The sequence below is a fragment of the Parasteatoda tepidariorum genome, chromosome 4 (assembly GCF_982258835.1).
Source record: "Parasteatoda tepidariorum strain Cologne lab strain chromosome 4, Ptep-v5.0, whole genome shotgun sequence".
In the NCBI taxonomy this organism is placed as follows: domain Eukaryota; kingdom Metazoa; phylum Arthropoda; class Arachnida; order Araneae; family Theridiidae; genus Parasteatoda; species Parasteatoda tepidariorum.
This window is the reverse complement of record NC_141758.1, coordinates 70,057,785-70,083,662: the sequence shown is the minus strand read 5'-3', so window position 1 is coordinate 70,083,662 and position 25,878 is coordinate 70,057,785. Positions and strand designations below refer to the sequence as shown.

The 25,878-nt window shown below is 28.9% G+C and overlaps 1 protein-coding gene across 1 annotated transcript; it reads left to right on the top strand.

The window, feature by feature from the left end:
- Positions 1–1,853: 1,853 nt before the first annotated feature.
- LOC107444147 (uncharacterized) lies at positions 1,854–24,070 on the top strand. Its single transcript, XM_087160379.1, has 10 exons — positions 1,854–2,046; positions 4,301–4,427; positions 4,573–4,700; positions 6,131–6,252; positions 9,858–10,063; positions 13,875–13,973; positions 15,442–15,556; positions 20,105–20,165; positions 21,609–21,666; positions 23,994–24,070. The coding sequence occupies exons 1-10, from the start codon at positions 1,856–1,858 to the stop codon at positions 24,060–24,062; spliced, it is 1,176 nt and encodes a 391-aa protein (XP_087016505.1). The 5' UTR covers positions 1,854–1,855; the 3' UTR covers positions 24,063–24,070.
- The last annotated feature ends 1,808 nt before the right edge of the window (positions 24,071–25,878 follow it).

Sequence of the window (25,878 nt, the reverse complement as noted above, 5' to 3'; positions counted from 1 at the left end):
TTAATAAAATTATAAAAAATCAAAATTTACTAAAAAATTTTGTTTGTATGAAATTATTAATTTTATTTTATAATTATTAATTTTATAATTGTGTCGATTCACTTAAGAAGTTCTCGAGATATGACGATATACCCAAAAAGTAAAATTAGCATTAAGGGGTCCAGACCTTGAATGACTCTCTTGACCAAACTTGGGACCAGATTTCCTAGATTTCTGATATAATTTCTAGATTGAGGCTAAACTTTGCGTTTCGGAAATTCAAATCCGTCCAAAAAATGGTATCTTTATTCAGATAAAATACGTTTTTGTGTCTGATTTCATAACTTAAAATATTGTCCGCACTAGTTAAGTAGCATAATTAAGGTCAAGCTTTTTAACAATTAAGAGCTAACCCTAAAACATGACGATTTGATCCTTAAATCAGAAGTTATTCAGAGTAGTCCTTTTTCTCGCTCTGCACCTCAGAAAAAAAAAGACGAGGAGGTGGAAGGTACAGAAAATAGAACAGCGGGAATACTAAAGAGAAAGTATTGGTTGTAGAGGAATTTTGAAGAAAAAATGGTTCTTATCCAATCCAATTTCCAAATATTTTTTTGCTTTTACAACAGCAAAAATTGTAAAATATTTTCTGAAATTTTTTGGGGAATGTAAATAAATAATTGTGACATTCATGTATATTTTTGTTTTTGCGATTTCTTCCGTAAGCGTAATCCTAAAATGGCTCAAACCTTGAAATTAGTTTTTTCTCAGAATTATTCTTCATGGATATAATGGTCATCCCCCTTGATCTTTAAATACACTTGTGAGCCTTTAATAAGCCAACCCTCCCTCTCCGGACCAAATTCAACTGTCGAAGGGGTGGAGACAGGGTGGGAAAAATTCTAAATACGCTTTTAATCCTCCGCATTTAACTTTCATAAATAAACTGATTACTCCCTTAGGCAGTCTCTTTCGATACATGTAAAATATAAGGCCATCACGCAATCACAATTTCAGATATAAAGAGAGCGAATTCAGATTTTCTGTAATTTTTGTTCTTACAAAATTATCTCCATGCAATTCTGAAAACAAGAGTTTTTGATAGGTAGTTAAATAGTATGTGACCAGCTTTCAGAATTTTGATAAGTATTTTTGTTTTTATTCACTTAACGTTAAAAGAATTTGTAGCGTCATCCAAATCGATTTTCTTCAGTTTATACTCCGAACTGCCTCCGACCGGACTGTATAGGGTTCAGGGAACTGGTCTTGCATCAAAAAGGTTCTGGGTTCAAATCCCGGGCATGGTATGGATGTTCTTCTATGGTAGCAACTTTCGTCTACCTAATATGGTGCCCTTGAAAGAGCTGCAAATCTGCACTGTAAATGCCTGAATTGTCGAAATATTAACACCGGTAGGCATTGAAAGTAATAAAAAAAAGTTTCAACTGCAATTCAACGAAATTTTAAAATATCAAAAATTTGATAAACGTGTAGTTTAAAATTACTCCCTCAAAACCGTGAATCTCATCATTTTATTGTTTTGAAGAAAAGTTTCTAAAAGTTCAAATTATTAAATTCAAATTAAATCATTAGATTCATTACTAAATTAAAATTCGCTATTTCTCCTAATCTAATAAGCAAGACTTCTATTTTCTTCCTTCTTTAAAAACTATTGTGTTGACTAACAATACGTTATCATCAAAAGTTCATTAAGAACAAAAAAAATTTAAGACAGCACAAATTAAAAATTTTATTTAAAATCCTCCATATTTATGCATTTTAATATGTATAAATATGGAGTTGACCACCGTTCAAATAAGGATTTCTCACAAAACATAAGCTAAATATTTTTTTTTTTTTTGAATTTCAGTTAACTATGGCGAAGAAAACTGATAGAGTGAAGCAAGTTTTAAAATTACTAGTGGTTGGAACATGCCTTGGGGGATTTTTATTTCAGACTCTGGAATTCTTATATCTCTATTGGACATATCCAACTGTGGTGGATATCCAGGTGACAGTGCCCTCCGAAATAGAAGTGCCAGGAATTACATTTTGTAATCCCAACGGGTAAGTTTCTTATAAATGCTTAAGAATTACATAAATAAGGTAAGAATTTATAAAAGGAATTGAATGATTTGGGGACAAAAACATTTAAGACACATTAAAAAATTATAAGCCACATACCATATGATTTTTATGAAGGACATTAGAAGTATTGTTATCAAGTGAAATTCCGAAAACTTGTAAGGAATCTATCTAAAAACCATACAAGTAAAAGGTAGATATAAACTGGAACCGTTGATATAAGTGTGGCTTATCACTACTTCCTATTCTTTCTTCCTATTCCGTTGGAATTACATTTTGTAATCCCAACGGGTAAGTGTCTTATAGCTTACAAATACTTAAGAACTACATAAATAAATTAAGAATTTATAAAAGGAATTGAATGATTTGGGGTAAAAAATTATAAGACACATTAAAAAATTATAAGCCACATACCATATGATTTTTATGAAGGACATTAGAAGTATTGTTATCAAGTGAAATTCCGAAAACTTGTAAAGAATCTATCTACAAACCATACAAGTAAGAGATAGATATAAACTGGAACCGTTAACATAAGTGTGACTTATCACTACTTCCTATTCTCCTATTCTTCAATCTCTTATTCTTCAGTCTTCTGTAACTCCTATTCTTCAATCAGGAATATATTACAGCAGTTATAACATCACAACTATACCTATAGAAAATAGAACAAGGTCATAAAGATTGTAATGTTGACACATTAATCTTTTTTGTTTTGATTAACGCCTCTACATCCATTTCAATGCTTATAACTAGCTTATTTAGTTTGTGACTTTTTTTAGTTTTTGTATTGCTTATATGTTCCTTATTCTAAGTGTCTTAGTCATCTCTCGCCTACAGTTTTGATCAGTTGATTTTAAATTTATCACATTTTCCCATTCAAGTCCCTTAATTGCATCCAAAACAAGTTTTCTAAACTAATGACAATTAGTGGTAAACACAATCTCAGTATACCTTGAACATTAAAGTACGTAATTCTTTTAGAGATTGAAATTTTGGTACTTAACTGCTGGGGCACATAGGTAAAAATATTAAAAACCCTATTTTTAAAGTATTTCTAACGATACTCATTAAAGGGGATCATTAAGAAGTTTTTTTCGTAGAGGAAAATTAACGCTCTTCAGAACTTGATTTACAACAAGAGTTTTGAAAAAAAATTTAACAATTTCGTGCCGTCATACTGTTAGAAATTTCTTGGAAAAAGTTGTTAAATACAAATTTATTAAATTGCTATTTAACCATATTCAATCAAGACTTGAATAGCAATTAAAATACGGTATTCACACTTTTAACCGTGTGAAAAATCGTTTATTGGCTGTTTTCACCACATACGGCTTAACAACCAGCATTTTATCCGTGCCAACTATGCCCCTAGCTAATGAGAATCAAGTGCACGCTCTTCGAAAGCTGGAAAGCGATGTGCTAAGGATTACGAAATCATATTTTTATTTTCCCCCATCAAATGCCTAGCACAACAGATAGTGCTTAATAATCTTATATTAATAACTATGAGATGAATACCTGATGAAACCACACAGTTGCTTGCTGCTGAGTACATACTTTATCCGAGAGGGTTTGTTTGCCAAACTCATGTCCAGCCTAATGGTCGTTCAAATCCCAGTGTTGACAACGCAACATTTCTTCCATTCCTTCAATACGTAAGGAGTTTCCATCTTCCTGCACTCCTCAATTGGTGACCCTGTACTATTGGAATATGAAACTTTAATTCTCGCACAAATGGCAGCATCACAGAGCTGCTGAACCTAAAAAAAATGCACTATTTCCTACCTGTCGTAATAGATAGCACCAATAGATAAACTAACTTAGTTACGTTTCACTGCTCACTTAGCAAAACACAATTTAACCAAAACATAACTTCAATATCCATTACCTAACAAAAAGTCTGTCATAACTTAATTCCAATGTCCCGTTGAACTTCACTTTTGCGGTTTTCAAAACATGGCAGTCCCAAGAAACCGTTTAGATTTCTATTCACGTTTTTTTAACCGTACTAGTTGTAAACGCATTCAAAGTCTTAAAAGCAAAGAAGTGTTCCTAACCGTAAACTTTACAGTTTGCTAGATGGCCTGACTGCTTTCGGTTATTTTACCATAAATTTAGAATGAAAATTCCAGTGAATGTTCAGCTTAATAAATTCAAACGAAACAAAAGCTGATTCGGTGAACACTCCATCACAATCGAGCCTTAATACTTATTAATTTAATATTTATTATAGGTTAAAACCTCCCGAGCTTTGCCGAATAGGAAGGATTTGTTCATCGCGAGGCATTATGTCATTTCTATCCATATGCGATGTATTTCCTGCAGCTTGTATCGACAATAAATTACCCGAAGATTTTCAGGTAATTTTTCCATTAACTGCACACACTTCACATATATTCGCAAGTCTTTTATTCTCTTTCAAACCTATTTTGCATATGTATGATAGAATACAAATATATAATTATAAATACGGTTTTAAGTTTCTCTATCTTTTTGTTGCTTTAGGGAGTAGGGTACAGCTACTTTTTTGCAGACCATGATTTGAATGCTACATTGTTGGAAGAATTAAGGATCCCTGTGTCTGATTTTTTTGATTGCAAGATTGTAAGTAGCGGAATCAAAACCGACTGCGAGTAAGTTGAAAATAGTTTTGTTCAATTACTGCTTGACACATTTCATTTTCAAAACTGGCTTAATCCATTTTAAATTAATTCTCCAAAAACTTATTTCTCATGACAAAAAATTATTTGTTACTGATACATTGTTCAAGTTAACTAAGAATTTTAAATTTGAGAAAACCGTTTATTGCAAATATTTTTCATTTTTTACAATATGTATTTTTATACAAATTAAAATACATTTTAAAATACCTTAGGCACTGCATTCAAAATTATTACTGATTTAACTTTTACATAATGTGCTCCTAAACTGCAAGACCTGTATTTAAGTATTTAGACACAGAAATAGTTATGGAAAAGCTATAAATAAAAAATCTGATTTGTCTGATGTTGCCTGAGATGTATCCCTTGCCTTGCCTGAGATGTATTCCTTGTCAGACGCATAAATATGTATAAGTCTTAATTTTCTCTGATTCTATATAAAACTTAAATAACTTCTTAACTATTAGGTATATCAACTTGGGTGTCATTTCATTCAAATACAGTGTAAAAAGGTTACATCGGAAGCATATATATCGCATGAGCAACGAGTATGTTTCACCCTTTATCCTACTACCCATCAGTAAATTTTAAATACAGACTAAATCTCACTACCAGGAAGGGTGTTAGTTTTAAACCTTCATATCGAGTTCACTCATTTCACAAAAAGTATTGCCGAGTGTAAATTGATGGGTTTCTTCACAAATTTCAGATAATCCTTCAGTTTTAAACTCAAAAACACTTGGGAAAAAAATTTCGCAACATGAAAAATTAAATAAAAAGTCTAATAGTTTTATTTAAAGACAGATCCCGAAAACTACCCAAAAATCAGAAATTTCAATATCCAACCCTGTCTGACCCTGAAAAAATATTTACTCATACCCATTTGAAATGATGATTAAGTGGAAGTTTCCAGTTTGCAAACCTAAAACAAATATTAGCCATTCATTTTTCCAAAAGTTCTAAAAGTTCTTGAATTTTTTTAGAATTTTTTAAAATTTTCATCTGAAATTTTTCGCACAATATTCTTGTGAGTAATTTTTTTTTCTTCAATTTTAAGTTTTTTTTTCGAATTTTTTTTCTCTAGTAGTGAGAATGATTTATCTCCCTCCTAAATGAAATTTGTTGATAAATACACAAAATCGTTTTGCACCCAACAATCACTTTAATCGATTTCCATTACAATCGATTACCAAAATCGATTACAACATGAAATTCTATAGTATATAATTTTATTTTTTATAAGGTTAATGAAGGAATTTTTGCCTTTTTCAGAGTGCAGTTTAAAGCATGCTCTTAAAATTATCCAATCACACGCACAACAGAAAATCTATTTTCAATAAACCAGAAGAGATATCTGTATTTATAAAATCCTCATTTAATATCTTTTGTATATTTTGCTTTAGCATGAATAATATCATAATCGCTTCATACTGGAGTGACACCTACACTCCAAATTTCTGCTATACGATAAACTCAGTGTGGGGAGATCCAAACAGAAAAATACAACATATCAAGAAAACTGATAGTGAGTAAAGTACAACTATTCCAAAATGTTTGCATTTCCACTTAGTTTGCATGATGTTCAGAAAAAAAGGCCCTTAATGTATAGTTTAGATCAGGGGTTTCCAACTTACATGAGGCCGGGAGCTGCAATTAAAAACACAAATCAAATGGCGGGCCACAACTTTATCAAAATTTTATGTAGGACTCATTTATGTTTGAAGGAACATTAAATATTACAGTCAGATTTTTACCAAGTTGTTCAAAAAAAAGTATTGAATTACAAATTAAAATAAGAAGTAGATTTTTAAAAATATTTAGTTGCATATTAAAAAATTCGGACTACAATAACTTTAATGTGCACCCATGTATTAAACAATTAATGTGCAGCAGATATCTAATTGTTAAAATATAAAACTCTAAAAAGGTTGGTATTAAAACTTGCATATTAGTACACAGAATGCTCAATGACAAAATTGAGGTTTGTCTGCTGCAACCACCATAGAATAGATATTTACATTTTAAATTTAAAATTTGCAAATGTGTGTGTAAATATTTTCGTCCAAAATGAGTGGTTTCAAAAAGTTAAATCGGAGAATTTCTTCGAGAAAATTTCTGATACACTCATGCTAAATTATATTCACAAAATACAAAAAAATGAAATAAAAAAGAGCAACATACACGATTATTTTTGTATTTGAATAAATATTTCCTTCAATGCAAAACCTGAGAAATAATTTTTTTTTTGCACCGTTGGTATGTTAAATTTCACAGAAACGATGAAATTTGGTTTTTGCTGACGAGAAAATTATTTTAAACCCATATAGATTTTTTACGAAAATTGTCCGCAAAAAAATGACAACTAATATATTTTAGTATATTATATAGACAAAAAAAGGGGCCGGATGTGAACCCCGGGCCGCCAGTTGGAAGCCACTGGTTTAGATTGTACTCCCATACAGATTTTTTACGAAAATTGTCCGCAAAAAAATGACAACTAATATATTTTAGTTCACGGGCCACAAAAAAAAAGCTTCGCGGGTCGGATGCGGCCCCCGGGCCGCCAGTTGGAAACCACTGTTTTAGAAAGTCAAAACTTTACAACGATTGCGTATTGAGCATGAACGCTAATAATTAAGGGGGATCCTTTTTGACGTCATCACGACGCTGTTTTTTTTTTAATTTTCTCTTTGAATTTTCATTGGATTTTCTCTTTCTATATAAGGCCCCATCTCCTCTTGCAACACTTAAAGGAAGCGGTTAATTTATACATTAGATTTGAACAGTTGACGCAAGTTGTGCCCCTAAATTACAGTATATCGTAGTATAGAAACCTTAAAAACGAGATCCTGACTCATCGTAATACCTAAGAAGCCTGAAACTAGGGTCCCCATATCTGTTGGATCCCCCTAAATTTTAGACATGTATTTTTTGCGTATATTTCCTATAGAATTGTTATTAGAATATAAGTTAATAGAAAGTGAAATAAATGTAATAAGAAACTTAAGAGCATTCTGTAAATAAGCAACATGTAAATTTGGTTTAAACGTTTAAAGTTATGACCTCTGTGGGATCTAATAGTTCTGAGACCTAAAGTAGCAGGATTTCTAAATCAGGCCCTGGTTGACTCTCCACAATATATTATATAATTTGCTATTATATTGTACAATCATATCGCTGTCGTATTTATATCTGTACGATTATATTCGCAGCGTGATTCTTTTTGATTTATTGTTTTAAAGTTGAGTTTGTGTGCTTCATTTTAATAAAAGTTATTGAATTAAGACTAAGTTGATTAATGTTAGCGTTTTGAAATTTTTTCTCAGTGTGCCTTTGTGAGGCCACAATTGGCATTACATATTTATTTTCTATCCTTTAAAAATATCTTTCATTACTTAAGCTTATTTTTATTAATAGAATTATATTTAAAATAAATCAAAGACTTAATCTTTTAAAACGAACATAAAACATTTATTATTTTCTTATAGATCAATGTAACAGATACTTTTTATTTCATTACTAATGCAGACTTATTAATTCACCGTCACCTCTAATCGAAAACAAAAATCTATTATTAACTTTTTATTCTAAATTTGCAATCGCTAAATGTTTCGGTAGCATGGTTGTAATAATTCTCATAAATTTGTTGGCGACTCGTGATCGCCAAGGTGTTCTTTTAAACCCAATATTGATATGCTGGTTGACTTTGTTTTGGCTATGGTATATTTTGATAAATCGCCAATTTTGGATCTCCTACCCATACTTTCTATTACCGTTAAGAATAATTATATTCACTTTTGATTTCAAACTTGTGGATACTGGGAGTGCCCTTACGGGCCTCCCCAATCTCAATTTCCAACAGTCAGAAAATGATATTCTGGCTGTATGATCTCTCAATAGAGGGTATTCTGATTTCATCCCTTTAAGGGATTTCTTTTTTTCTTTTTTTTTTTTGGATGAAGAAATGACCATTCTCTAAATACCAATTATGCTTAATAAAATCTAAATTTTACTAAACAATTTGTATATTCTTTCCTGGAGACTGTATAATGTTATTTTCCACTATACGAATATTGGCGGCTACTGACCGAGAACAAACCTCCGCCGTAGCCTTTATGTTGAAACAGAAAAATTTCTAATCGATTCCAAATCTTCTTTTTTTTCATATTTTAGTTCTATTATACGCAAAAAATTTTTCCCTATTTTTAATAATTTCTTTCTATTCTGTCATATAATAAATTTTACTATATACAGAAAAAAGATCGGTATTAGTTACGCTTTTCCATATTTAGTCTTTCATTAGTTTAAAAGTATTGACGGTGTAAGTCATCCATGATAATACATTGTAAATTCATCATTTAAGAAAAAATAAGAACAAGAAAAATTATGAGAAATTAAAGTACCTAAAATAAATTTTCTACATGCTCTAGTGGAAACTCTCTGTTTCTCTGTAGAGCAGAGCAAACGAACGATTTCACACATTCATTCTACACAACTCGAAAATAGCAAATGTTTCGCTTGACATTATGTAAAAGCCAGCAAATAATGCGTACACTAAAAGATATATTACAAAATATTTTATAATCAAAGTGATAAGCAAAAAGAAATGAACACACAAATTAAAAATAAATTAGTTAACTTCTATTTTATGAGGCAATAACTTTAAACCAGTTTCTTTTACCGTACCCTGCAATTAAATATTAAAAAACGCGCAGTAAATACTTTTTTTTTTACTAATGATGAAAACCATAACTTAGCAGACATCAATGATGTCATCTTTCCAAATATTTGATAAAACAGTTTAATTTTTATACATAAATATTTTTTTTAAATGGCTAGTTGACATAAAAACAATGGCAACCAATGAGGAAATTCCATTTTTCAAATATTTGTACTGGACGGTATAGCAAGTATTTTTGAATGATTTTTTTAGGATTAGGGGCTTAAATTGTCCCTTTCACCTTCTGTCTAAATTTCAAGATGCTAGCATTATCGGTTTTGGAATTATAAGAAAAACATAAAGGCAAACTCTTAATTTTACTATTATCGGTAATATCTCGTTCCTTCCATAATTTTAAAATTCCCGGATTTCGAAATTTTAACCTCCTAAATTATATATTTTGTTCTCAGCTATAGAATTGGAAATTTTCATCGATATCGTGAATCGTCCAGAGACAAAAGATTCTCCAGACGATTTTAATCATCGCCCCAAGTTTAATGTTCCGGGATCTTCAGCTACCCAACTTGTTATTCATTCTCCTTATCTCTCTGCTAGTCCTTTTACTGAGGGACAATCTTTCCTAGGAGGGAAAAAGTACAAAGTAAGAGTTAGAAAAGTAAGTAATTTCAATTAAAAAAAAAGTATTCAATAAGTAATTGTCTTGTATGAAACATAGAATATACACTATAAAAAAGAAAGTGACGGGACACCCCTCTAAAAGTAGAAAAGTCGACACTACAGCTGACACATGCGCAATAATAGGTATCACGTATCAGCCATATCCTATAAATACTCTGCGGAGTCGACTAGATTTGTTTTTGTCAAGATGCCGCCACGGAAAGAGTTGTCTGAGTTCGAGAAAAGTGTGTTAGTTGGATTACATCTTGCCAATGTGTCAATTAGGGAGATATCCCGTCTCTATAACTGCTCAAAATCAACCGTTTCGCGTGTTTTTGTGTCGCTACAAGACTGAGGGACTCTCTGGGACGAATTGGACCGTCGGTTGAGGGCCTGCACCCCACTCCCCAAAAGCAAACATGAGCTATGGAACTTCCTGTTAAACATTTGGAAAGAAATTCCTCTTGTCACTATGGCTAATTTAGTGGAAAGCATGCCCAGAAGGGTTGCAGCTACAATCGCAGCCAAAGAAGTCCCTACCTCCTATTAATTTTAATAAATATGGGTTTATGTCGTTATAGTGTCGTGTCCCGTCACTTTCTTACAGATAGTGTATACTGATATAAATCTTTTGTGAAAATTGAAAACGATTCGTTTTTTTATTGTTGATACTTTAGTCATGAATTATAATACTTGAAAACGATTTACTGTGACACCATCATAAAATTTTTTCAGTGTCTTTTCCCAGCATTAATAGGTAACTGTTAGCTGATGCAATCGATTTGAGTAGCTGACGCTCTACGATTTCTTTGTGATTTATAATTTTCAAAATGTGTGTTTTTTATTGAAAAAATTGTTCCTGCCATATTTTTATTCACTCATGTTTCTTTCATTATGTTTTATGATTTATTCTACTATAAACAATAACTCTTATCAGTATTTATTTTTCAATTAAGTCTCCAATTACGGATACTTTTGTTGGTATTGTGTTTCATAAAAATCTACAACATATAATTACCGCCAATCGAATAAAATTTGATTAAAATCCCACATGTCTACGAAACACTTTCAAGATTTAACTGCAATTGTGTCAATAACTTGACAAATTTTATTACAATTTACAAAACAGATAGAGTCTATATTTTTTTCACAATTTCGTGTAGCGTAGAATGGTCTATTGCATTTCTAAAAACCTTCTTCTTGTGTTAAGCTCAACGCACAACTATTTGACCACTGTACTAGCGTGCCATAAATAGTTTGTAGCTAATCTTCCTAATATGCCAAACGCGTTCTTCTCAAGCGCATTCATATCTCAAAAAATAAGAATGTGTAATTTTTTTTCATTTCTTTAATATTAAACTATTTTTACGGAAAAAAATTAGCCTTTTTCTAAGTGTTTAAAAATTTTATTTAAGAATGAAAAACATCTTCTTCAGTCTTAAATAAAATATTTAAGCACATGTTAAACTATTATTAATGTTAAAATATTTTTAAGTAGAAAAAATTAGTCTTTTTCTAAGTGCTTAAAAATTTTATTCAAGAATGAAAAACATCTTCTTCATTCTTAAATAAAATATTTAAGCACATGTTAAACTATTATTAATGTTAAAATATTTTTAAGTAGAAAAAATTAGTCTTTTTCTAAGTGCTTAAATATTTTATTTAAGAATGAAAAATATCTTCTTCAGTCTTAAATAAAATATTTAAGCACACGTTAAACTATTATTAATACTAAAATATTTTTAAGTAGAAAAAATTAGTCTTTTTCTAAGTGCTTAAAAATTTTATTCAAGAATGAAAAACATCTTCTTCATTCTTAAATAAAATATTTAAGCACATGTTAAACTATTATTAATGTTAAAATATTTTTAAGTAGAAAAAGTTAGTATTTTTCAAAGCTCTTAAATATTTTATTTAAGAATGAAAAATATCTTCTTCAGTCTTAAATAAAATATTTAAGCACACGTTAAACTATTATTAATACTAAAATATTTTTAAGTAGAAAAAATTAGTCTTTTTCTAAGTGCTTAAAAATTTTATTCAAGAATGAAAAACATCTTCTTCATTCTTAAATAAAATATTTAAGCACATGTTAAACTATTATTAATGTTAAAATATTTTTAAGTAGAAAAAGTTAGTATTTTTCAAAGCTCTTAAATATTTTATTTAAGAATGAAAAATATCTTCTTCAGTCTTAAATAAAATATTTAAGCACACGTTAAACTATTATTAATACTAAAATATTTTTAAGTAGAAAAAATTAGTCTTTTTCTAAGTGCTTAAAAATTTTATTCAAGAATGAAAAACATCTTCTTCATTCTTAAATAAAATATTTAAGCACATGTTAAACTATTATTAATGTTAAAATATTTTTAAGTAGAAAAAGTTAGTATTTTTCAAAGCTCTTAAATATTTTATTTAAGAATGAAAAATATCTTCTTCAGTCTTAAATAAAATATTTAAGCACACGTTAAACTATTATTAATACTAAAATATTTTTAAGTAGAAAAAATTAGTCTTTTTCTAAGTGCTTAAAAATTTTATTCAAGAATGAAAAACATCTTCTTCATTCTTAAATAAAATATTTAAGCACATGTTAAACTATTATTAATGTTAAAATATTTTTAAGTAGAAAAAGTTAGTATTTTTCAAAGCTCTTAAATATTTTATTTAAGAATGAAAAATATCTTCTTCAGTCTTAAATAAAATATTTAAGCACACGTTAAACTATTATTAATACTAAAATATTTTTAAGTAGAAAAAATTAGTCTTTTTCTAAGTGCTTAAAAATTTTATTCAAGAATGAAAAACATCTTCTTCATTCTTAAATAAAATATTTAAGCACATGTTAAACTATTATTAATGTTAAAATATTTTTAAGTAGAAAAAGTTAGTATTTTTCAAAGCTCTTAAATATTTTATTTAAGAATGAAAAATATCTTCTTCAGTCTTAAATAAAATATTTAAGCACACGTTAAACTATTATTAATACTAAAATATTTTTAAGTAGAAAAAATTAGTCTTTTTCTAAGTGCTTAAAAATTTTATTCAAGAATGAAAAACATCTTCTTCATTCTTAAATAAAATATTTAAGCACATGTTAAACTATTATTAATGTTAAAATATTTTTAAGTAGAAAAAGTTAGTATTTTTCAAAGCTCTTAAATATTTTATTTAAGAATGAAAAATATCTTCTTCAGTCTTAAATAAAATATTTAAGCACACGTTAAACTATTATTAATACTAAAATATTTTTAAGTAGAAAAAATTAGTCTTTTTCTAAGTGCTTAAAAATTTTATTCAAGAATGAAAAACATCTTCTTCATTCTTAAATAAAATATTTAAGCACATGTTAAACTATTATTAATGTTAAAATATTTTTAAGTAGAAAAAGTTAGTATTTTTCAAAGCTCTTAAATATTTTATTTAAGAATGAAAAATATCTTCTTCAGTCTTAAATAAAATATTTAAGCACACGTTAAACTATTATTAATACTAAAATATTTTTAAGTAGAAAAAATTAGTCTTTTTCTAAGTGCTTAAAAATTTTATTCAAGAATGAAAAACATCTTCTTCATTCTTAAATAAAATATTTAAGCACATGTTAAACTATTATTAATGTTAAAATATTTTTAAGTAGAAAAAGTTAGTATTTTTCAAAGCTCTTAAATATTTTATTTAAGAATGAAAAATATCTTCTTCAGTCTTAAATAAAATATTTAAGCACACGTTAAACTATTATTAATACTAAAATATTTTTAAGTAGAAAAAATTAGTCTTTTTCTAAGTGTTTAAATATTTCATTTAAGAATGAAAAACATCTTCTTCCCCCACCCTATCAAACTAACTGCACTGATTACGTTCCACTCTGGAAGCAGAGAGGGGGATATGGGCCTCTTAACCAAATGGTAAGTAACTCGACATTTGTCAGACATTTAGCACTTACGCGTTGCATTCCACTCGTTCACGTACGCATGTTCTGCGCAAACTCTGTACACGTAGGAAATTGCCAGTAGATACTGCGCTGCACTGGTTTTGAGTACATGACTGCAAGATACGACGTTAAAATGCTAGATCTCTCTAGTAAGGAAATTAACTAGTAAATCTTCTTAATTTCACACAACTAAAACCCCAGAGTTTTTGCAGTGCGTGGATCTTTTGTTTACGAGATTATTATATAGTGACTTCTCAGCTTAGAACCTACGTACGTGATCGTGTACGTAGGTTCTAAGCTGGAAGCTGTACTCTAAGCTGCGCTCTACGTGAAAATTCCAAATTTTTCTAATATCATATAGTATACTACTTCGAAAATCTAAATCTTTCTAATAAGAAATTAACTAATAGATTCCCTTAATTTCGCACAACTTAGAACCAGAGTCTTTGTAAGATATGGATCTTTTATTTACGTGATTATTATGAAGTAACTTCCCTGCTCAGAACTTACGTACGTGAAAATGCAGTATATTTACCGAAAATTCTAAGTCTTTGTGGTGAAAAATTAACTAGTAGATTCTCTTAACTCAGCACAGCTTAAAACCAGATACAATGCGGAGTATAGATCTTTTTTTAACAAATTTGTTTACATAGTTGCTGCACATTTTATTTTAAAATACATATTTGTACGGTCTATTATATCTGAAGACTTTCTATGCATTTGTGCATGCACCAAAATTGCTTTAGTGTTTTTTGTTTTGCTTTTTTTTAAATTGAAAACGGGCAGTGATATTGGCGAAGCTATTAGGGATGATTTATTTTAGCAGTGCTCAAGTACGTGTCTTAGAACTTCAGAAAGCGCGCGTGTCAGGTAATCATCGCTTTAGGTAATCATTTTTGAAGTAAAATAGTCTTATAAGGTAGTTTTTTCTTTCTAAAAAGATAATTATCCTTTAAAAAATAAAGATTAATGCAACTAAGAGTAATAATAAGCAAAAATAAGATAATTAATAATTCTAATCCATGCTTGTATTTTTAACCAATAAAATTCTAATAAAAGAATCACAGAAGCAAAAGGAATGAGACAGATGGACTATCTGTAATTAAATCATCATTTTAAGACAATTTTATAAACTTGCATTTCATCCAGTTGTTCCAAAAAGTTGAAAATTGGAACTGAGAATACTATATTACACTGCAACAATATAGCAACTACTAGGGTTTATTTTTTTCTCTTCTTTTTTAAATTATAAAATTTCAAATTTCAACCTGCAAATTTCTTCTCGAAATTTTTTTAAAGGGGAATAACTGCAACTTCGCAATTTATAAATACCTTTATGAATAGTTTTTTAATAGTTTCTTGCATACTTGTTAATGAACATCAACACAATAGATGTACATTTTTTTATAACTAAGTTAACTACATAAAATTAACTCATTTAGATGGTGATAGAAGAATGCAAATTTAATCAAAGCATTGAAGAGTTAGGATGTGTTCCTTTTACCGTTGATTATCCTCATAATGACACATTGTGCAGATTTTGCAAAGACTGCTTAAGTAAGTATATTGGTCTAATTAGTAAACAAACATCATTTTAACAGGTTAATGATGAAATTTGTAGAAAAAAGGCAAAGTTTGCTCATAACTTGCGCATATAAGGAATTATTTTACTTATCAAAGTATGCAATGCACTCATATCGTCTGCATATGCTTGCCGTTAAAACGGCAGGTTAATCAGCTCGGTGGCATAAAACGAAAATGGCATATTTGGAAAACCATTTTTATAGCATTAGCAGAAATTGGTATGTTATAAATGAATTGCTATGCTATTAAAATATTGTTCGAACTGACGTAGAACTTGAAATCAGTAGATGCTTATCTGTAAAATATGGAGAAGAATTTAGAAGTTCCTATTTCTGAAGTTTTGCTACCATCATTTGTGCAGCACGTGATCAAACACTATAGTGCAATAAGATAAGAATCGATCTGTCAAGCAATCTAGGCGGTTTTTCTCATCCATCCCTTGTATCATTTCATCCTGTCTTTTACAGTACATTTATGTTGTCCAGGTTTCATGATTTGATTCATAGATTAGCCTTCAGGGATTAGCCAGGTTTCATGAATTACAGTGAATCAAACTCCTCATCAAAATAGTTATCCGAATTCGGTGTAGAAAATCTCTAGAAATTGCGCGTTATTCAAATTAATACCGAATTGAGCTTCCATACATACTTTAAAGGGTCTAATTAAATCTATCAACAATAATTGATAAAGCTTACTACAAGATGAGATGTTTTCACTGCATTCAAGGTTGGCAACACGCCGAAGGATGTGTCGTTGTCGTTTTTAAGTTCTGCGTTGAATTTTGGAAAATAAGGGTAAATTGTAATTTTATTTGAGTTAGAAGTGAAATAAGGTTAACAACAGACTCCATCTACATATAATAAAGAAGTTTTCTTAATTATCAACAGTATTTCTGAAGATCGATCTATGATGGTTGATATCGAAACCTAACTAGGCTTAGCTATCGACTCCATATACCTAAAAGAGAGCCAGTTCTTAGATCATAGTCATTCATTTGCTAAGCAATTTCAATCTTCTGGTCAGATTGATTTGACAAAACAATCATAGCCTAACTAATACCAAAGTTTCAATTGTCTTTACGGAATGAGTGAAAACATTGATTGTGATCAATTATTTACCAAGTAATTACAATCTTACCAGATTGAATAAACAAATTGATAATGTAAACTGTCATGAAAGTCGTGAGTGTTTTTAGTTCCATAATAAATATATTCATGTTCTTATATCAAGATTTACATGTATCTGTCAGTTGTATTAAACAATTTTATAGCATTTAGGTTTTATTCATTTCAGTTTTATATATATATATATATAAATATATATATATATAAATATATATATATATAAATATATATATATATATATATATATATATATATATATATATATATATATATATATATATATATATATATATATAAATATATATATATATAAATATATATATATATAAATATATATATATATATATATATATATATATATATATATATATATATATATATATATATATATATATATATATATATATATATATATATATATATATATATATATATATATATATATATATATATATATATATATATATATATATATATATGTATATATATATATGTATATATTATATATATATATATATATATATATATATATATATATATATATATATATATATATATATATATATATATATATATATATATATATATATATATATATATATATATATATATATATATATATATATATATATATATAGAGAGAGAGAGAGAGAGAGAGAGAGAGAGAGAGAGAGAGAGAGAGAGAGACATTAGTAGAACACCATATATAGTACCTAATAAGACAATAACATTGAAACATATCTAATATTAATGCCTACAAAGAAATATGTATTCTGGTTACCTCCTCTATAGACCATATTAAGTCATTTTGAAACTGAAAATATACTTTGATTCAACATATAAAAGCAATTCTTACAATAACGAAGATATTTTTTTTCAACGATATATTTCAACTCCATTGTTTCCACCAGATTTTTTCAGTCCTCACCTCCGGCGTAATTCGTTAGATTTCGATAGTGTTTTATGCTTTTTTAAGTCTCATATAAGTATTATTTTGTGACTAATAATATGTTTACATATATATAACTTTTTTTTGCTTTTATTATTGACAAATATTCTAGTACATTACAAATCACTCTAAATATTTATATAAAAAAGGAATGTTATAAAAGTATAGGACAATATTCTATTGTTGTTAAATTTTAATATAGATACTTGTATCTGTAAGAAGTTGTTATTATTCAGGTAAATAATTTTAATCTTTGTTTGTTTTGTTCTGTTTCGTTTCGTTTTGTTTTGTTTGGAAAATTTTAAAGATTACAAATAATATGAAATAAGAACCGTCTTCCCCATAAAATAAAAACTATGTTGCGTTTTCATTAAATTGTATTTAGAATTTACATATAGTATAAATTTGCTTACAAAAGGAGCAAAAGTAAGATCTACTAACTATTAAAATATTAAAAAAGTGTATCTTATCATTCGGAAACACTATGTGCGAATTTTCGATGCACGGCCAGTGGCGTACGCAAGGGAGGGGTTTAGGGGTTTAAACACCCCCCTTGAGCTCAGACAAAATGGCAAAAATAAAAATTTTAGTAGAAATTATGCGAGCTATTATTTTATATGCCTACTTTTATGCCTACTTATTATGCCTACTTTTTTTTCTCACAGTATTTCTCAGAATACTGAAAAAACAATTACTATAATAGGGTTGTACTTTTGAAACCAAATTCATGTGATACTGTTACTGACTGGTTCCTTTCTGTCCTACCAGTATAGTTTTCGAGACTGGCTGTCATTCGCGAGGTCTTTACGCGATGATTCTGGAATCCTAGACGTTTAGTCATCTTTGAGACAATTCGAGAATTTTGGAGATGCGGTGAAAAATTATATAAAAGGGGGAACGGAGTACAGTGGAGTTAGTTAGTCAGACTAAGAGTTATCTCTGCCGCTTGTCTTTCGGAGCTTGTCGCTAAATCTGTTTTAATTTATCTCAACAAAAAGTTCATTCAATCGCCGAACCCGTCGTCGCCACTATTTCGACTAGTGAAGAAATCAGTAACAATACCATTGGAGATAAAGTGCTCGTTGAAGTTATTCATTCCGGCTCGAAACTTTGAGATCGTAGCATAGCGGATATTTCTGTACCAATCCATATATATATAAATATATTTGCTGTTCTTGAATCTTTAGGATGTCAAAACGCAAGAATTTAACAAATTTTAGTTATTTTGATAATAAACCGCGACCTGAAATTAGTGAGGTGACAGCATCTAGTACCAATGTAAGTTTTTCTGTTGTACAGAAATGTGATACTTCCGTTGAAGAAAACGTTTCTAGCATAACAAAATCTGATGAATGTGAAAGTGACCCTCAAAGTGTTACTTCCCACCCATATGACATTGGACTTTTTTTAGAAGATATTACATTACGTTCTTAAACTTAAAAATCAAATCAAACTTTAACTAAACAATGTTGTCTAAATAAAAAGTCGAAATTGTCTAGCTGTCTAAATTAGGGAAATAATAGTGCTTTATTACAGACTTGAATTTCTTTTAGTAGTTTCAGAAAATTATGAACACCCCCCTTGAAAAAATTCTGCGTACGCCACTGTGCACGGCATGTAAAATCAATCATCCGCTGATACTATCTTTGTAGTTCATGCTACCATCTAGTTTTTGAAGCAATTTCCTTTATTTGTTTATAAAATGCTATAAAAGCAGTAAATATTATTATCATTTTTGTTTTATTGATTCTCTTTACGCAAGATTCTTTATCGAAACAACACATTTATGTTACGCTTTTTGTTGTGTCTTTATTAGATATGACACTAATTACACTGGGGAACATTTTTTTTCTCTGATGTTCAGATCTTAGATACTGATTTCAAATCTGCTGTCGGTTTCTCTCTTTAAGCTAAAATTCTTTTTTAAATGGAATTTACAGTCTTTTTTTGTCGAAATGTACAAGTTAAAAACGTTATACACAACAAGGGAGTCACGTAAATATTACATTGCACAGAAACCCATGACCGGAAATTCATTCGGGTCTTATAAACCATTTCTAGCTCCCGAACAGGTCATAATATAGAAGCACCCCTAGCCGCGAACGATAGCATTCCTATGCTATTTCAATCCTGATGATGTACCCTAACTCCCCTTTGTCGCAACAATAACGCAACCGTCTGTTATACATAAAGCTTTTAAACTTAATCATTTCACAAAAAAATAGACTTAAATATCGATTAAAAAATTTTAGCTTCAGGAAAGTATTTGTATAAATGCCATAAGAAATTTGTCTTATCTGATATTAAATTTCTACATAACAGTTTTCAGTTATTGATAGATATAATTCATAACATCTTTTTTTCCATAATATCTTTTTTTAATGATTCCAATGAAAACAATCTTAAAAGTTGAGTAAATTATTTTGACAAACATTTATGTTTCAATAGATCAAACTAGGATTGGAGAAAACTGCACAGATTTGTTAAGAAAGTATAATCAGCCTTGCGAGTAAGTACAGTACAGAATTCTGTTCTGATCTCTTTAATTTCCAAAATATGCACTTATGTTCAGAACTGATAATTGCTTTAGACTTATCTATTTCCTCTACTAATTTTTAGCTTAACCTTTAGTGGATTCCAAAAATCGAACCAAAATTTTATTCTACAAGTCTCATACAAATTTTGGTCATTCCGTTCTCTCACAAACTGGAGACCTGCTTTATTTCTTTTTTGTTCCTGTTTCCATCTCAAACTGAAAGAGTTGATTAAAAATTCCGAATTGTTTAAAAGATAAAAATTATAGATAAGCAAATTATATCAAATCTTCAAAAAAAAGTGGTTTTACTGTGAATTTGACGTCTTGCTAAGGATCGAATTTGAAATAAATAAAATAGTTGACTACGCTTCTGATTTGGAAATATAGTTACTAACAAACTGCCAAATACCTTGGAATATTAAAATTGTAGTAGAAAAATGTAGTATATGAGATAAAAAAATGTAGTATATGTGATGCCCGAATGAAAAGAATACATATGATAGCCTTAAAAATACTAAATAGTGATTGCACAACTACCATTCAGGGTTATAAAGGTTGTTAGCGGAGTCACGACTGACTACATATAACCAATTAACAGAATCATGTGAGAGTTTATAAACTGAATGCAAAATTGAGCTAAGAAGACTGCATCCAGAACAGAAAATACCGAAATAATAATAATAATATAATATGCACGAAATAATATGTCCTATCAAACGATGTGCGGCATAGATATCGGAAGTTAACCTGCGTATATATATATATATATATATATATATATATATATATATATATATATATATATATATATATATATATATATATATATATATATATATATATATATATATATATATATATATATATATATATTATATATATATATATATATAAATAAATATATTATATATAAAATATTATTACTATAATTGTTCTTGACCGCAACTGTTAACAAAAGTAACCTTTTGTAGGAGCAGTTTGAATAACTTTTTAAAATTTTAAAATTCTGAATTTTTTTTTTTATGTAATTGGGTATAATATAAAAAAACACAACTACTTCCACTTAGTAGGAATAACATTTACCATGACGCAATGCTAAATTCTATGCCACTATCCACATAAATGCCACTATATACATAAATCAATTATTAATCAAAAATCGAATATCAATTACTTTTCTTTATAATGCAATAAAATCTGGCGAGCAGCTATTTAAGCGATCAAACACTTCGTTTGTTTATTTGTGGCTTGAAGTTAGGCTCGCAGAAAATGCCGTTCATGGGTTAAATTTAGTAGGAATAACACAACACCTGTGACGTAGGTTATAATATACCCAATTGTACTTTTCACATCATTGTCAGTCGAAAATTTTTATTCATCCTTCAGTATTTATTTTCAACATTTTTCTACTTTCAGAAACATTCAATATAGTATGAATACGGAAGAAAAAATTGTGTACAATACATATAGATATGTAAGTAATTTCATTTAAGTATCCTCTTTGATTTGACGTGACTGTTTTCAAAAATAAATTGACGACAATATTGTACATAACATTATAGATAGATCCTTAAGTGATTTATTGTTCTGTAGTTATAATAACACAAATATGGGGGTTAAATGACAAATATAATGCCCTCAGAGGATTCTACATAACTACTCATAAGAATATATAAACAAGATATATTTTAATAAGAATATATACAAAAGTGGGTTTGTTCCGCGACGCTGAGCGTCTTAGAGCTTGTTCCAATATTTATTGTGTTTCTAAGGAAAAACTAACCACCAGCTCACCTTGCTCAAAATAAGACTAAAAATTCTCCACTAAAATTCTATAAAAAATTAAAAATACGTAAACGATATAATAATCGATATAAAAAAAAAATATGCTTAATAGTGGGTCTGTTGGACACGGAACTATGGGAGATGCTCCAAATTTCTTCAACTTTGGAGAAGTTCATAGTTTAGTGGTTAACGGTTATTAATCGTTTAACGGTTGACGTTATTATTCTATATTTAATAATAATTTTCTTATCAACAATTTGAATACTTTTAACAGAAAATTTAACTACAATAAAAAAAATTGTATAATACAATTCAAGATTTTTACAAACTTAAGGAATATTCCTACTGAATGCGATTTGATCGTTCTACTTAAAATTCACCAATCAAATAACAAATGTATATCTGATGAAAAAGTGACAAAATTATTGTCGGTGCAACGTTAGAAAATATTTTGTATTAAAATGAAACGTTTGTTTTCAAAACATTTGAGTTCTGCACGAAACCGTTTATTTATGAGAAAAAGAGAAGGATAGAATGGATGGTGTTTTCAATAGAAATGTAAACAATAACAATCTCGGGCTTGGGACCTACTCTAGTTCCGGTTAAAAAGTTTGCAGCTGCTTACTACATGTTATTCTGATAGGCGATGTTTTCAAACGGATAATTTTGTTTTCAATAAAAGAAATAAACTAGATGATTTCTGAGCTCAAATCTGTCGTATTTCATAAGATATTAATGTTATTATGTAATTCTGGGGAGTTTGGAGTGAAAATTTGTTTTAGTTATTTTGTTATTTATTATTAAAAAAGGTGAGCTGGTTGCTAGATTTTGAATAACTCGCTTTTTTGGCAGTCTTGATTTGGCCTCTTTCCATTTGTTTATTACTGTTCGTTCGTGTTGCAAGCTGTGCACCATCTTACGTTAGTGTTAACACTTTTAGTATTGTAAACAGTATTGTTAGCATTGTAAACACAAGTAATAAGTAATCAAATGTATTGTTTGCAAGAATCTCAAAACACAATGATGCCAAATGGCTTTAAAATACAACTGAAACAGTAACCCGGAAATTTAGGCAGTCCCGAGCTTGCAGCGCTTCCTAGTGTAGAAAACACCATCCATATCTCCACTCTTCTCTTAAGATGAAAACTGATTAAACTCTTCAGTTTGTTTTCGAACGACTTTGTCAGAACAGTTTGGAGCGGGTTCCAGGGGCTCCGGGTCGAGAAACTAATCCACTATCAAATCTGAATTTCTCACCAACTACCTTTTTGCGGTTTCCAATCGCGTTATCAAATGTTTACATGAATCACTAAAATACAAATTAATACCCTGAGAATGCATTTTCCTTATAAGTCATCTTCAAAGGTTCTATCTTCACATAAAATAACACTTTAAACAAATATAATGCAACTTTTTATAACTATAGTAAGTTTGAAACAACTATATTTGTGATTGTTAGGTTTTACTTATGTTTAGCAAGAGCCCTCTATGCTTATTACGAAGATGTAAAATCTCAATATGGAGAAAAAATATGAAATGTTTTGAGAAAATTAAAATTACTTTAAATTGAGTTCTTCAATATGTGAAAAATTACTCCAATGCTTCTTTGCCAGGGCTTGTAAAAATTAGCTAAAATTAAGAATTATTCTTTGATTTAATTTAGTTCCGTGTCTAAGTAAAAAAATTCGCCATTTCAATATTTAAACTTTTTAATGGTTCTGAATCCCAGATTAAATCTTTAAAGTAAAATAGTATACATTATTTAAATTTATAGCTTTGTTTCGCTTCAATCTTAGGATAATTAAATTTTGTCTGTTTTTTGTATTTTCTTTGGCAAAAGATCTTGGAAAAACACCATTAAACAATGCTATCACCAGGGTCACTTGAATATTTGCAGTTCCATGAATTTTGTCATTTGAGTGTATTTTAGTGTGCATGAAGTTAGTATTTCAAATATAAATGAAGCAAGTTATGCTGTCAATAGATTTAACAAATTATCCTCGTTTTTTGTTTCAGAAAAGTTCATTTATGCGAAGAGCTGTGGTAAGAATTTATTTACATTTACATAAAATAGCACATCATTAATTATTCATCATTATTTAACCTAACTACCTCGAAATGGTTCTGAATAGTTTAATTTAGAATAAAAATTTCAATAACTGCGTTTTCCAAGTAGCCTAAATAGGAAAAAAAAAAAATTTTATTTTTGGCAGAATAAAAGCGCAGTTTATATCACATTTAAAAGATGTGGGAGGATGCTTCAGTGGTGATAGAAGTTTGTTACGAAAGTGATGCGCCCAACTATTTTAGTTTTAGGTTTGATGCAAGTAAAATAATTCTTTCTTTCCTTCCTACCTGCACAATACAGTTATTGAAATTTTTATTATTATTACAATATTATTATTATTATTATGTTAGCTAGCTAGTTCATGTTCAAAATTTTGCTTGCACAATTGTATTAAAACCCAGAGAATAAATTTATTAGAAATTTCAGCATGTAAACTAGTCAGACGATAAATTCAATTCACAATAAAATAGCTACTTTAAGAAATCAGGAAGAAATCGAAACTTATACTTTGATCTAGCATGGAGCTTCGGGTCAAACTTTAGCACACTAATAAGTCAAAAAGTTGGGGGGGGGGATTTTGATACAGCTATAAAATGGTCATGTGGTCACTGTTGATAATGATCAGGAAGCTATTTCAACTTTTACTATCATTAAAAACAGAACACCAATGGATAACTTTTACGTACGCAATAAAACCACCTTTACGTACACAATAAAAACTGTGTAAAAGAAATATATAATACTGCCAATAAATTTAAAATGCTTTCTTAGTTTTGAATTATATGCATTGATATTTCGTACCCGAAAAGTTTTTTTTTTTCTATGTTCTTTTCGCATTTAGTATTTTGTTTGTCCACATTCAACTCTACTTAATGTACTCTAAGAAAGAAGAAGACAAGAGCGATTTGTTTCTTACTCTCTGACAAAAATAATCAACTATCACAACGACAACAAAAATGTTGAGTGGTTGATATTCGTGTTAAAAACATCATTCTAACTCAATTTTAATTTTTTTATTATTAGAATAACGTTTCAGTAAAAAAGAGCCTTATATCATCTGTACAATGCGCAAAAAAAGAGGAAAGAAACACTTAGGAAAATTTTTGATTTTATCGGATTTTCATGTACCAGGATTCAATCTTAATGGTTCATGAGGGGTGACTTCAAATATGCTAATTAGTTACTACAGACGATATTTTAAGTGACGAAATCAAGCAGAAAAGCGTACATTCTCTGACTAAACATAGTTTTTTTAGAAACGGCTTTGGATTCATTAACCCCTCAAAATATGAAGAGTAGCCACAATCCGAGAAATGCGGTCCCAATACTTTTGGGCAAGAGAGCAATCTAAAATAACTCCATGAAGTTAATTTTACTTTTTTTCATATTTCACCATATCTCCAGAACTTGCTTTATTTTAGCATATGATTATAATATTCGTTTATCCAAGAATAATTCCATGCAGAATTTTTTTTTTATTTATTAACAGTCGAAAATATATTGAATAGTTTGATAAGCAAATTCTTAAATCATTTTAAAAAATGTAATATTATATAGCAAAATGCAAAAATTTGGGCAAAATCTGCCAAATAATTTATGAGAAGTTGGATTTTAAATACACTTTTTCAAAAATTTGATTTCTCAGAATCTATTCAACCGACTTCATTTAAATTTTGTGCCTTTCTATATGAAATTAAATTTCCTCAAAGTGATGTTAAAATTTGCATACCTTGACAATTTAAATTTTTTGCGACTTTTAATAATAAATAATAAAAAATTAATTATAAAAAATCATTTTTGGCATGGTTTACTTTGGATAACACGAGTTTTATA